This window comes from Fundulus heteroclitus, chromosome 5 (genome assembly GCF_011125445.2).
Source record: "Fundulus heteroclitus isolate FHET01 chromosome 5, MU-UCD_Fhet_4.1, whole genome shotgun sequence".
NCBI classification, from domain to species: domain Eukaryota; kingdom Metazoa; phylum Chordata; class Actinopteri; order Cyprinodontiformes; family Fundulidae; genus Fundulus; species Fundulus heteroclitus.
The window spans coordinates 26,067,496-26,082,478 of record NC_046365.1 but is presented as its reverse complement, the minus strand read 5'-3'; the positions used below and the strand labels follow the sequence as shown (position 1 = coordinate 26,082,478).

Here is a 14,983-nt window from a genome sequence, read left to right as displayed (position 1 = left end):
ACGTCGTCATCTTCCAAAATGTTTGATATTGTGGTTGTTGCCGCTGTAGTTTATACTCAACCTATCCGAACATCCTGTAAACGCGGGCTGTCTCTGGGAAAATGTGACGTCATTTTAGATAAATCCCATTTAGAGGCCAGTTGTAGGCTGAACAAAAGGTTTTACTTTGCTGAACCTGAATCAACTGAGGGACAAATGTTTTTTTTTTAACAGGAACCGAGGGATTTGGCTTTTATGGACTGCGGCCATTAGGACCCCCTGCATTACGGATGGGCCTTGTCTTTTTGGCCGCATAGGACAGTGGAGCCTGGGATGACCCGCTAAACACAATACCGACAGAGCTTGGCTGTTAGGCATCTCTGTCGAACTCCCTAAGTCCTGCGTCACTGTCGGCAGGTTTATGATGGCCCTTGCTCATTGAGCAGCCTTCCCGCAAACCAGAGCACTTGAGCCCATTGATGTTTGCTAAACATCAATGTTTAGCAAACATCAAGAGCTTCAACGTTTTGATATTGCAATGAAAGATTTACTAATTTCATGAGTTTTACACATCTTGTGTTTGGTTTATTCCTTAATTATCCTAATTTTAACTTAATTATATCTGTAGTTTTATTGCATTTTTAGCTTGATTTATTTTACCTTTCTTTGCCTCTTTACATCTTGTCATGTATTTCTTTGTTTAGATTTGTATTGATTTGATTTGTTTATTATTGAGATTTTGGTGCTTATCAAATTTAATAATGCATCCTCATTATGTTGATCTGATGCTCCAATTCATCATCATCATCATCATCATCATCATCATCATCATCATCATCATCATCATCATCATCATCATCATCATCACACATAAACACAAAGACATACGATTTAATATAATTTATAATTTGCAATGAGACATTTTTTCATGTTTTTTTATAGTTTGTTTTGTTTTTGTTTATGTCATTTGTATTTCATTTGTTAGAAGGAAACCGTAGCACCTGGAGAAAACCCGAAGAAACATACACACACACACACACTTTATATAGCACTTGTAAATAAAGAAATGAAGGATTAAAGGATTACCAGAACCCCCCCCCCCCCCCACCACCACCACTTGATCTGTTCAAATTCTTTAAAAAATTAACTTGCATAAAAGCAGACTCAACATTAACAGGACCGGGATCAGCACAAGCCCTCGCTGAGGATTCAGCTGCAGCCGGTCTCCGTCAGGCAAAGGTCTGACAGTTTCTGCGATTCTTTCTAAAATTGCCTCCAGTATTCTTCCAGATGTGCACGCAAAAGATTCAATTACTGATTGAATGAAGCTGAAGGAGGCTGAAATCCTGGTTCTGATCCAACCAAGCAGTTGAACTGCATTGGCGCTGGAAGAGACTTCATCTTCAGTCTGCACAGAGCGGCCCATGGTTAATCCAGCCCTGCCTCCTTTACAAGAAGCAGAAGAGACACGATGGTCTGAAGTAGACTGAGAGATGTTGGCATGTTGTGTGCTTGAAGAAGAGACAGCGTCGTCAGTCTCAGATGTTTGACTCTTCTTAGTAGCCGTCTCACGGCTCGCGTTTGGATCCCAGGAGAAGCATAGCTTGCTCCCTGATCCAAAGCCTGGTGACTGCTGTTAGAAGTTCTTTGCATCAATTGCTGCGGACTTAGGTCCAAAGAAGGTTTCACGTCACACGTGTCAAACACATTAGGATCTCCTGAGGATGACGTAGATGCAGGCTGAGGAGCTCTTTCTCTGTTTCTGGCTCTGCCATGGGTTTGTTTTCTGGGTCGAACACAGCTCATGCGGTTATTTGGTTTTGAAGCTGTTTGGGCTTCGGACACAGCAGCGCTGCTGGAAGACAAATCATCCTCCTTGATTCCTGACCTTTCAGTCCTTTTATCGGCAGCCTGGCCTGACTTTTGGACCATATTGCAACCAGAGCATCTGCTAGGGTTGTTAGGTGTGTCTGCAACGGTTGAATCAGCCAAATATTCTGGGGAGGCAGCTAAATCAGCTGTTGTGTTAAGGTCCAATGTCTCTGAGTGACTGAAATATCCAGAACCTAGATGGGTTCTGTTGAGACAAAGTCTGCTTCGTCTCACTGTGGGGTCCTCTGGTGGCTGGTGAAGGGAACAGACCTCCTCTATTCTACAATAGTAGCAATCTTCAGGATAATCTGGGATATAAAGTCCCAGATTTTGCCCAATAAAGCGACCAGTTTCAGTTAAAAAGCAAAACATTTTAAGGGTGTCTCAGAAATACTAACCTGGTTCACTGACAGTTTCCAGTAAAATGAAGCTCTAATCTGGAAGAACTCAAAGGCAACGTCACAGCTTGTTACGTCACAGCGCTTCAACGCAGCGTCTGACGTTTCCAAGTAACGCTGGAAGCCCAGTGACGACCGCTAAGTCTACTGCTGACCTTTCAAAATAAGAGCATTGGCGCTAAGCATTCTAGCTGCTTCTGTCTGTTTTTCAATTTTGATCAAATTTAATTCAAAACTACTTTATTAAACTGAAAAGGGACTTAAACTGGTAGTTTATTTAGGGTGTTTTATTTTTATTTTTGAATTGGTGCGTTTTTAACCTAAAATAAGTATTTTGTCAATTTCTATTTTCAGTTGTTTCCTTTGTGCTAAAATCGCATTAGGAAATCAAGTTTTTATGCTATTTCAGCAAGCTGAAGATATATATTTTTTTCATATACTGAAAAAAAATCCCCACTTTGTGAAGGATCTTAAATGGATCCGAATCAATGTTGCTGCTTTTTATTTTGTGTGACAGTCCCCTATTATAGAGACCAAGAGCAACATGTTCATGTTAATGCTGGCATTTAAATGAGTTTAAGCAAATCCAAAAATGTAATTGTACGGTAAAATAAACATGCTATGACAAAAGACATTTATTGAAAAAAAAAAAAAACATATGCCAAAAATATGTATCAGTCAATCGTTTTTGTTGTCAAATGGACACCAGTGGAGCAACTGATTTACCCATCACTTTATTTAAGAAATTGATCTGAATCAGTTTTGCTGCCATTTTTCTAATTGATTAAATTAGATTTCACATTATTTTATGTTAAGGGAAATGTGAAACACGTAATATAGATTAGGCTAGAAACTCTAGCCTTTATTTCTGTTAATTATAATAATATTCCACTTAAAGCACAAGTGTGGACTCAATGAAGAGTATTGTTAATACCCGCCTAATGCTTGTTATTTCTAAAAGGTAAAATGATGCACTGAAACCTTTCATTCTGATCACATCACTGTCCAGGTTTCTGGCTTTAGTTTTTGTCACTAAAAAAAATAAAACACAAAAATAAACCTAAAAATATCTTGCAACCATGGAGTATATGAGTTTTTTCTAAATCTAAGATGAAAACATCTGCAGAGATCATTTTTATTTGTCTTGTCTTGGCTGTAAAGTTAAATAGTAAAATGCACCCAGCAGACTGTTAACTCTTCAGCTGGTGGAGGCTGTATATTTGAGTTTAACAGACGAGTATTCTGTTAATTCACTTGGAGGTGGGACAGAGCCGCTGGCTGGCTGATCGTTGAAACTGATGGTGGAGTAAAAAAGATCATCTGACTGGGTTTTAGGTTCTGCAGAGCTGTTGGGGTGCCGAACTTCTGACAGGTCTGTGTAGATCCGGGCATCTGCTCCTTGCTCCCCACCGACTGACGAAGTGCCGTTGGCATGTTGTGTATTTTTCTGGAATACGGTCGTCACATACTCAATGTCATTGTTTTCCTTTCCTGAATAGAGTGTGATGAAACACAACATTTTAAACAACCCTTATGAGCAAAACGATATATTTATACGTCACAAAGTTGATATTGTATTAAAATATGTTTGTTTTGATTTACCATGTGAAGTGCTGACATTCCTTTTTCTGAGTCTGAGGAAAAGCAGGAGGACGGTTGCCAGAGCCAGCACAGCTACACCGAGACCTGTTCCAACATACAGAATCATCTCTGGGATAACAATAAAGAGAGGTAAAAACAGGATCAGTAATGATAACGAAAATGACTTTTTCTGCCACAAATACTGTATGAATCTGCACAAAAAAAGGAAATGGTTACCAGAATGCGACGTCTTCATGATGCCTTCTGGATTCTCTGTTACAGAAAGCGAAAAGAAACTGTCAGATTTTCTTGCTCTCTGGTTTTGTCCGGGGAGCAACTCGAACGTTTGCAAAGGGATGTCCAGATAGGGGCTTCTGTTAATTTTGATTGGGAGGTACACAAAAAAGCCACAAATGAGTTCCTGGAGTTTTAATATGCTGTCATTGTCAGCATGTTAAATATATATATAAATAAGTATAAGTGGAGAAAGTTTGGACAATTCCAAGGATCCCTGTCTAACAGATAAGAAATGTTGTACACATTTTGAGATGATTTGGATTTTTTATTTTTTTTGTCATGGGGTCTAAAATTTCTGCCGGCACCCCTGGGTATTGTTTATATAAAAGGAGAACTAAGGGGTGAACCCATGAGTGAGTGGCAGACAGCCAAAAGTTGCTTAACAAAAATGATAGATGCACAGATAAATGTCAAATGTCTGCCCTCTGCTATTTGAAGTTAAAAAAAATCTTTTATACAGTTAAAGGTATACTATGCAACCGGGGTTGATTTTCCAGCGAGGCTCCCCCCAGAGGGCGAAAGTAAAAGTGCACTGTCGTAAAGATGCTCAGCTGTTCTGGGTTCTCCGTCAAGCCAGGCGCGGTTGTTTTGAGCTTAGCAGACAGGCGAACGCAACGAAAAGTGGAAAAAACGGCAGTACAAACAATGACTAACACAGTGAAGGTATGAACATCAAGCTTCCCGCAGCGCTATCTTGGCGAGGCGGCGGCCGCCGCCGCCGCCGCCGCCGCCGCCGCCGCCGCCGCCGCCGCCGCTGCCTCGCCAGTTTTATTATTATTATTATTATTATCATTTTTTTTTTTTTATGTTGGCGAGACGATACCGCCACCGCCTCGCCAAGCCGCGGCCGCCGCCACCTCGCCGCGGCCGCCGCGGTGGCGTCTCGCCAACATAAAAAAATAAATAATAATAATAATAATAATAATAAAACTCGATATGCTTGCATGTTTATTTGACGTTAACACGCGGTTCTTTGTTGTTGCTTTCGCGCGTGCATATAGTGAATGGCAGGGTAAAAACACACGGAGTTCTCGCCGTAAAGCGAGACTTCTGTGAGTGCGGGCCGAGAGCTCTTGCAATAGGGGGTTTTCAGCTGACGTCACGCTCACGTGACTACTCAGCGCGTCCGCCATATTGGGTGGCAGTCGTTTCGCACCGTTGACCTGCATTGTATGACGCCTTAGGCAGTATTGGAAGTGAACAATGGGGAAAACGTGTTTAATGGTTGGTTGCACGGCCCGTGGAGGTGGAGATCAACGCTTTCTATCGCCTACCAGCCGTAATAGTGAATCAGTGTGAAAAAAAAAAAACAGCTGTCTGAACAACGCCGTCACCTATGGCTGACACGGATATCCAGGTCCGATTTGGACGGTGTTAAGCTGGAATACGCCAGAGTCTGCGGTGCTCACTTTGTCACAGGTAATTAACTGTTAAGTATTTAAAACATATAAGAAGAATATATTAATAATAGGGCTTGGGCGTTATGACTTATTGCTTTCCGCGGCTGTCGTGTTGACTGCCTCCGCCGCCTCTACTGCCTATTACTACCGCATACTGTACTCCCTCTCTCAGCCGTGTTTTAATTTGATTAATTTCACCTTAACTTGATTTCAACCATGGTAAACCGTTGCTGTATTGTGGGCTGTAACAGCGCAACACATGATCGCCATGGGAAAAACATAGAAACAGATTAATTTTCCACCGCTTTCCTGCCTGGAGGCGCAACCACGGAGAACAACTGTTAGTGATAACAAAGAGTCGTCGGCTCGCTTGGATCGCGGCTGTAAGTCGACCGAACATAACTTTCCACAGTATCCCGATGTCAATGAGAGTGTGTTCTAAACGTTTGAAACACATAGCAGCTAGTTAAAAGTACATTACATGCGCGAGTGGTTGTTAGCGCTAACGGTTAGCATGAGCCAGAGCCCGGCTGAGCGCAGCTTACCTTTGAACGAGTTACAGAGATCAAGAGATCGTCGGCTCGCTTGGATCGCGGCTGTAAGACCGAACATAACTTTCCACAGTATCCCGATGTCAATGAGAGTGTGTTCTAAACGTTTGAAACACATAGCAGCAAGTTAAAAGTACATTACATGCGCGAGTGGTTGTTAGCACTGGCGGTTAGCAGCTACTAAACTAGCATGGGCCAGAGCCCGTCTGAACGCAGCTTACCTTTGAACGAGTTGCTGTGTTCCCACTGTTTGCTGGCTTTATGATCTGCAGCTCCTACCGGCGCCAATACGGTAAATACAACTTAATTTTGCACTGGTCATTGTTCTGCTTAAATAATTAAAGCCGCGAGCGGCGTCGATCGGCCTTGCAGCCAAGCGCCTTCGCGCACCGCCCGCCGCCGGCGGGCGGTGCAACACATTTGCAACACATTTGCGTCGGATTGTTTACATTTTTACCATCTTATTAAAACTCACCCGTCCACGTATGATGGCGATTTCCTTGATGTACATAACCAGATGTGAACTGGTTGTGATCCTTGTAAGCTCTCATTTCCTCAAGAGTGTGCAGAGGGTTTTCACTGAACACCAGGTAATGCACTATGTCGCCGTGCTCTACATTTGGCCAATCATCTGGATTACGGCTAAACAAGGCACCGTGGAGGGCATACGGGTCCATATGGTCGATCACGGAACATTTCCTCAGATATACGTCCTTATCTGGTCGCTCTAGCGTGCCGGCGTACTTATCCATTCGCGATACATAATACGTGTAAGACAACTAGAGATAAGGAAGTGTGCCACCCAATATGGCGGACCGGAAGTTGGCCAGTGACGTCAGTGAAAACACCCTATTGCAAGTACGGTATTTCCCCCACAGACCACCAGGGCGGCCGAGAAAACCTTTGTTCGACCTGAAATGACTCATTTAATCATCCAAAACGGTATGGAACACATTAATTAACTGAAAAATGTTGCATAGTATGCCTTTAAAACAGTCTGATCAGGTGGAGCCTGATGGGGGCAGGTTTTGCCCCCACTCCCGAAGGCCCCTCCTTGGTGCCACCACTGCATTTAGTCCTTTAGGCTTTAGACTTTACTATATTAGGTCCCCAAAGGCCAATTTTTTTGCAGCAAGTAATAGTAGTTTTACTTGCGATCTGCTGTCGTCTTATTTTCTCTAACATAGTCCTGTGTGACAGAATTTCTAAAAATATGTTTGTGGGCCAACAAAGTCTTTTAGAGAAACTTACTCAACACATATGTAAAGAAAAGGGAAGCAGAGCATATATTTTTATCTTAACAAATGGTGATTATGGCATGACTAACACTAAAATTAATGATAGTAAAAAGTTGACTAACCTTCTTTTACAGTGATGGTGACTTTATTGTACGTGTCAGCCCCGACTCTGTCGATGCCACACCAGTAAACTCCTGCATCGCTCGTTTCCAGGTTTGTGATTGTCACGTAGAATGTGTTTCCTTCGTCTTTTATCGAGTACTTCCCATTTGACCCTCGCTCCTGGACGTTGCTTTTTATCAGGACGTCAGCATCAGTGCATGCTCCCTTACAGAAATATTTGACGTTGGTGGTGGCATAAGTATGAGAGCATGTTATTTTGAGTTCTGTCCCCACAGTTCCTGTTATGGAGATGGCTTCAGTCTGGAAAAACTCTTATCAGAAGAAAACAGACAGCAGCACCATGAGCGTCATTTACTTTCAGATACAAAGTTTTACATGTTTCACATGTTTAACATCCTCCGTGACAAAAATTCAGTAAGTGTGAGCTTTTCTGAAGTACCATGAACACTTAATGGGCTCCCTAGTAAAGATGTGAATAAAGCCTTAAGATAAACTCAACGTTAGTAGCGAAGCAGCAAAGACTCAAAATGAAAACTGTAGTAAAATCCAGCATTTAGGGTATAAAGTAAACTTGATATTGAGGCCAATTTCTCTTAACCATCCATCATAATAGGAAAATCAATAGAATATGCTGTTCAAGGCTAACTGTTCATGATCAATAATCATTTTGGGCATTCGTTGTTGTAAATGAATTGCTCTATTTTTATGGTGATTGTATAATACTAGTGTGACATTTGTCTTGAAATCGTCCGTGTGTGGTGGCTCCTGATGCACCGACTCCAGCCTCAGTCCACTCCATGTGAAGTGGGTCTCCCTGTTGCTGTGGTTCCTTTTCCTACCGCACTTCTTCCTTCCACTCAATCTTAATATGCTTGAATACAGAACTCTGTGAATAACCAGCGTCTTCAGCAATGAACTTTTGTGGCTTCCCCCCCTTCCCTTCTGACGGGTGTCGATGACCGTCTTCCGTCAAGTCAACAGATTTCCACATGATTGTGTCACCCATTGACCCAGAGTGAGACTGTTTAAAGGCTCAGGAAACCGTTGCAGGTGTATTGAGTTGATTAGCTGATTAGAATGTGACACCAAAAGTTTCTAAAAATGAGAGCATGAAAACTCTTTCCAGAACTGAACTGAATGAGGCTCTGCAACTCAAGGAGTACTTAAAAGAAGATAAAAGTGGCCGCATCGATTAAAGTAAATATTTAAGACGATTATAACAACGAGGACTGCGACAGAACAAAGCTGAATATGGTCCCAGGTTTATCTTGATAACATGCACCATGACAAGGATGCTAAGGAAGGTAAACAGAATCTCCAAAGATCAAGAGCTGCAAAGTTTTGATATCGCAATGAAAGATTTCCTAATTTCATGAGTTTTACACATCTAATTATGTTTTCAACTTTCTGTGCCATATATTTTCACTGCATGATTAAGGAGAAATATTTTACAGAACAAGAGGAAACGAGATACTACATTTGTGGATCATAAAACACATTTATTCATATTCTTTATCAAAGGCATATAAATCTCTTGTTTTACGTCCCAAAATAGGCATTTAAGGCTATGAAGTGGAGCCAGACTGGCAAAAAATTCCACCGAAACCTGAACAGAAAAAAGCAATAACAAACAAAAGAGGGAGAAAAAAGTAATATTAATGAGCTTACCTTCCAAAATGAGGACAACAAAGACCAAACTCCTCTTCATGTTTCAGATGATTTGTATGTCTGTGTTTTCTTCAGTTTTCTTGACCCAGACATCAAGACTTTGGCCATCCGTCTAAAGAAATGTTTTTGGTTTTGCATTGGTTCCTTTTTGTTGTTGCACTTCCCACTTCTTAACAGTTTCCTGTAAGAAAACATTGAAACAGACCCTCCTTTCTGTCTCCTCCTTTCTGCAATTAGCCTGCACAACAAGCCTGTTTTGCTATTTTATCATAAGGAGTTGTTGTTATGAGACATGTGGCAATATAGAGAGAGTGAGAGGGATAAAACGGGGTCAGACAGCTCATTTACATATTAGAAGGAAGTGTTTACGGTCATGTAAGTCTTCGGTAATTTCTTTTTTTTTTTAATAAAATACCAAACTCCGTGTTGCAGATTTGTGTTGTGATCTGGATCACACATGAACAAACAGGTTCTGAGTGACACGTTCTGGTCCGTTTGCACCCAGAACATGTTGCAGTGAGCAGGTGACTGGTCTACAACACGGACGCTTGCCAGTTTAGAAGCAAACCTCACCGATGCCAGTGTGGTTGAGTGTAAAACACACATTTAACCACAGTAAGGTTTGTGTTTGTCTGAAAAGTGTTCTCATCTCGTACGTAGCCCTTCTTCTGCGGTTCGGTTAGCTTCCTTCACTGTCACAACTTCTCCAGTGTTATTCAAACAGAGAACACCCTCTTAACTGTAGTCGTACTTCCCAAAGCCTATAACAGTACTTAGCCTTTTCTTGCAATTATTCATTTTGGTATATCATTTCCTAAACAACGAAAAGTCTAAGATCTCGATTTACTGTGTTTAGACATAAGGGGCCTGAGCTTCCTGTCTCGTTTCTTGAAGACGTTTCACTCATCAGCCGAAAGGCTTCCTCAGTCCTGAACGTGGTATCAGTTGGTTCACTCTGACATCTGTGGTCACAAAATACTTTGAGCAACATTTGTCCAAGCATCTGAAGGACGTTACACGCCACCTGTTGGACCCCCTGCAGTTTTGCTTACTATGTCAAATAGGTCAGCCGGAGCCATCTGCCGACTCCGTCATCTGCCGACCCGCACTGCCGCGACCAATCACACCGACAGGGCCACTAACGGAGCATTAAAGCCACTACTGTTTGGGTTACTTGTAAGACATGCAACCCGAACAATTCACAAGTGGGCATTGTTTTGGAAATGTTTGGATTTTTAAGTGACCATCGAACCAAATGGAGGTTGAGGACAGTGTCCTTTGTGATTATAATGACCCCCCCATCAGTGATTTTAGCAGGCGTGTTAGTGTGATTGTTCTGACCACAACTTCCCAGCCTGATCCCAATCCATGTTTCTAACTGAAGAAGTCTTTTTGAATGTTGGGTGAAACCTCTTCAAAAAATTAGTTCAGGTACCATTTATTTAACCATACCCTGTGTAACAGAGAGTCTACACAACCACATAATGACAACAGTGTATAAAATGCACTTATACTGTAGTCAGACCTGAAAGGAGAAGTACAAACATTGCCTCAAGTTCAAAGCTGCCCGTCGAGCATCTGTTGCATTTAGGCCGTGGCTGGTATGACATTCTCATTGTAATATAATTTTGCTTAAAAAATACCCTTCCAAAAAAATGACATTGAAAACTGAAACAAAACAGGATAAGATATTCTGATTGCTTTTATTCTTAAAAGCGCAACATCTCCAGCAACATTAACTTGATATTTACAGTTATTTGTTTGTATCTGTTATTACTTTGACTGAAGCAAAAATGCAAAATAAACACTGATCAAAGTTATTATTAGATTCCCAGTGCCTATTACATCAAATATTAAACCATTTTACAGTTATGCCATTTATAGACAAACACAAGTAATAAGCTGGTATCAGCTTTCAAACAGCTTTCCATATTTTACAACAGCATGATAGGTAATGCTCCTTCAGTTTCACACCATGACTTCTCATGTATTTTGATACTGAAAATATTTCCAGTCTGTCTTTGTTGCAGTATATCAGCCAGCTGACTGGCAGTGCAGTAGGTAGCAGATGGACAGCACTGTGTTACTGTACATTATGTTTAATACAGTCAGGGAGAACTCTTGTCGCTACTGCATTTTTTTCTCGTTTCGTATTGAGTCACTTTTAACTGCAGGAACAGCATGGAAGAACGTTTCAGTGATGTGGAAATTGTAATTTACTAATGGGATACTTTGTACCTGCAGACTGACCCATGTTTATCTGCTCTCTTAGCCAAGCTATGGGTGTTAAAAAAAATCCACAAACAGCTTTGTCTGCCTTAAGATTCAAACATTTTTCGACAAAATGAGTTACTTTTCACTTCGCACGAAACTCATGACACATTCAAGGATGGTTGCAATACAATGGATAAAAATATAAGTTCTAGGTTTAAATCTTTGCACTGCAGCTGAATCACATTGTTTTCCTGGCCATTGTTGCCTGGTCAAGATGGTAAATGTTAATCATTTGTATTTTTTCCATTGTTTTCTTACAGTCTTTCCTAAAATTGATTTAGAAATTTAAAAATTATTTGGCATTAAAAGCTGTTTAATCCATCGAAACAATCAGAGAGGTTGATTTAACATCCAAGTGGCTAGATGTTTTCAGAATAAAGTACAGTAGCCTTTTTTTAGCCAGCAGTGTCCAGGTACAGGGCATACAGGTACTGCACTTTGTCTTTCATGTCTTTGAAGAAACTTTAAACTATTGTATGAGAGAGAGAGAGAAAAAAGGCACTTGTTGCATCACACCACTATTGGGATTAGTGATATCAGTGGAAAATCAACTCTTTTGGGGCACTTTTTCAGGGCCTCTGCTTCCGTGAAGACTGTGATAAATATGCTCTTCCTGTCTGCTCTGGTCCAAATGCTGGTATTGGCAGAAGTGCTCCGGTATTTCTACATCAGCATATTCACCGAGGCTGGACTTCTGATGCTCCTCTGTGCAGCAGGATAATAGGTCAGAAGGTGGCGGAGGTAAAGCTGAGAGATTGACGCAGTCTGGACTTGGACACTTGCAGCAGGCCTCTGGCGCGGCTCCTTCAGTGGGCATCATTGTCTCATAGTCGGATGATATCTGTGGGGAGGGCAAATCAAAGATGTCATTGAACAAATCGTGGAATTAGATCATAATTTAACACTATAAGACCAATGTGTTATTAGCAGTAGACAGATGATAAAATCTGACAGAGATGGATATTGGTGGCTCTTTCAACACGATAGAAACAAATTAAAAATCTATATGTATCTGTGTAAATCTAAATATTAAACCTAACAACAAGGAGCTAAGAACAGCAAACACTCTGCTACCTCTGAGTTCACATCGAGTATTTGATAAAACTAAAAGCATCTGGTCTGCTGACCTGAAAGGAGCGTGAGATCTCACATGGTTGCACTAGTTCCGCATGAAAAAAATAGAGCAAGACCATCAAAAGGCTTACAACCATTTTATTTTTATTTCTTTTATAAATAGGAAAGAGAACTGCCCGCCACGGAAGGGATGAAACATTGGTGAAACGCACTTTTGCTTTATCAGATCGAAGTTGAGTGGCTGCAGCACGTTTCTGCAGCAGCTGTGACAGCATGACAAATATACAGTAATGCAGACAAATATTAATAAGAACATGCATTGCTGCCTCAGGTATTTTAAAAGAATAGGATATGGAACAGGACTTGATCCCTGGGTTTTCAAGCTGTAGTAAGTTGGGGCGTGAAGGGTGCTGCAGCACCCCCTTGTGGATTACAGATGACAGACATGTTCAAAATAGGCAAGTCAAAATCAATAAATAAAACTGAAATAACTTTACACCTAAAACTTGATCATTCCCTGCAGTCGGAGAAATATAGAGATGTTTATTCTTGATCTTCATCGTATATTTTTTTTTCACTTGGCACTCAAAATTAAACATTAGAAAAATGTGCTACGTTTTTGTCCAACCCTCCTTCCTCTCCAAGTCGGTCCCACCAACTAACCTAATACACCACAGTCTGATTTGAAAATAAAAGTTTCCTCATCGCAACATGAACTCATCAGACCATTTACAGCCATGGATAGAAAAGGTAAAATGCATTAAATTAGACTTGGAACACATGGGTCTCTCTTGCTCACTCTAAATCAGATAAAATACAGTAGCTTATTTTGCAGCAGCAATATTTAAAGACAAAGGTTTGCTGCTGCTATCTGATGCAGTGAAATTCTCCACTTTTCATGACCTTGGTGGGTTTGGGTTTTCGTTTTTTTCTGTGTATTCTGAGCATTTCTTATTCAATTCATTTTTGTATGTTCATTATTGTTAGTAGGTGTCTGCTTATCAGTTTGTTGACTTCGAATAATTTTCTGGTAGAAATCTGTCAGATTTTTCCTTTGGGTTTATTTGCATCTCTTATTAAGACATATTTTTGCAAGTCGAAAGTACAGCTTTAAACAACGTTCATGACAAGTACTCCAAACAAAACAGTTTTCCTGGCGGTACCATATTGGAATCTCAACCTTTTGATTTTTGTTAGTTTGTTTTATTTATTTTTTTGTAATACCCAATTTTGCCAACTGTGTTAACTAGAACCCTGATAACTTGGGTGTTACACAACACCGAGGTAGATTGAACGCAGCATTAGTCTCCCTTTCTCAGTCTCTTTGCTAACCCTTCATTCTCAGCTGCTCAACACATCCCCTGATTGACATGCCTTTTTTTTAATTATTAACCACACATCCCAGAATATAAACTCACTGATTTTCTTAGTTCTTCGAAGGCTTTGTCCGTTGGCTGTTTGTTACCCCGGTGCCAGCTTTGACACCATGTTTGTTATGCCGTGTTCATATGGCAGGATAATCGGCCTAATTATTGCCCCGATCTTCCTTTTCCAACATGGTCTGATTATCAAGATGGTTCTTGAGATAATCTTATTGTATATTTCTGCCGTGTATGGTGTGTTAAGAGTGATCTGGACCACTCGGAAGGATGTTGGGACCACTACGACCTCATGTCAGGGATATTCAACATATTAGATTGTCTTGGCCCGAAATCCTAGCGAGTGTGGTGTTCCCGAGGACAAACGAGCACACATACGGTTGATTGTGAGATGTAGCCAATTAGAAAGCAAGATGAGCGAAACCCGGAGAACTAAAACACAACTCACCTCTATGTCATAGTGTAGCAAACCTGGAGCCCCTGTTGTGCTGTCTCCACTCCTTTAACCAAGGCCTTTGCTTTTTGTGATGCATTTCTGATAAATTAGTCCACAAACTAACACCATTATTCTTCCTCATCATCCATGTTTATTTATTCTAAACTCTGGAGAGGTTTTGCAAGATTTCTCATCTGACACCTGAATGTTCCTGAGTGAAATCTGTTCGTGTGTTGTGCTTGCCGTTTGACCGGACACCACACACTGTACGAGCTAACATGTCTTATCTACGATACGAGTTTTACCAACATGTGTGTCCCAGGTTTTGAAAATCGGCCGACAATGTTTAAATCTTGCCATGTGAACCAGGCATTACTCTGCCTGTTTGTTATTATCTGCTCTCCCAAATGGATTCACAGTAAGTTTTCCTTATTTGATTCGTAAAAGGCTGCAAAAATGTTCTTACTGTGTTGGCTGAGGTTTCCTGTTTTTAACCCGTTTTCTCAACATTAAAGTATTCCATTGATTACAGCTCACAGACCTTTAGAAGATCCGTAAATTGTAACGTTTAAATTATAGTGACAAAAAAAGCTTTACATGTAAGCACAAATACAGCAAAGTTGTTTGACACCTTGTTTTTAAATTTAGGTTAGAAGGTAGTGGAGTAGTTCACCTTTGACCTTTGTAAACTTTTATCAAGAACTTTAAAAAAA

The 14,983-nt window shown here is 40.8% G+C and overlaps 1 protein-coding gene across 1 annotated transcript; it reads right to left on the bottom strand.

The window, feature by feature from the left end:
- Positions 1–2,848: 2,848 nt before the first annotated feature.
- Positions 2,849–9,388, bottom strand: LOC105929240 (CMRF35-like molecule 1). The gene is made up of 5 exons (XM_012866933.3): positions 9,108–9,388; positions 7,439–7,750; positions 4,068–4,103; positions 3,852–3,959; positions 2,849–3,740 (listed from the first exon to the last, which is right to left on the bottom strand). Exons 1-5 carry the CDS (start codon positions 9,145–9,147, stop codon positions 3,448–3,450), a joined length of 789 nt encoding a protein of 262 aa, XP_012722387.2. The 5' UTR covers positions 9,148–9,388; the 3' UTR covers positions 2,849–3,447.
- Positions 9,389–14,983: the final 5,595 nt, after the last annotated feature.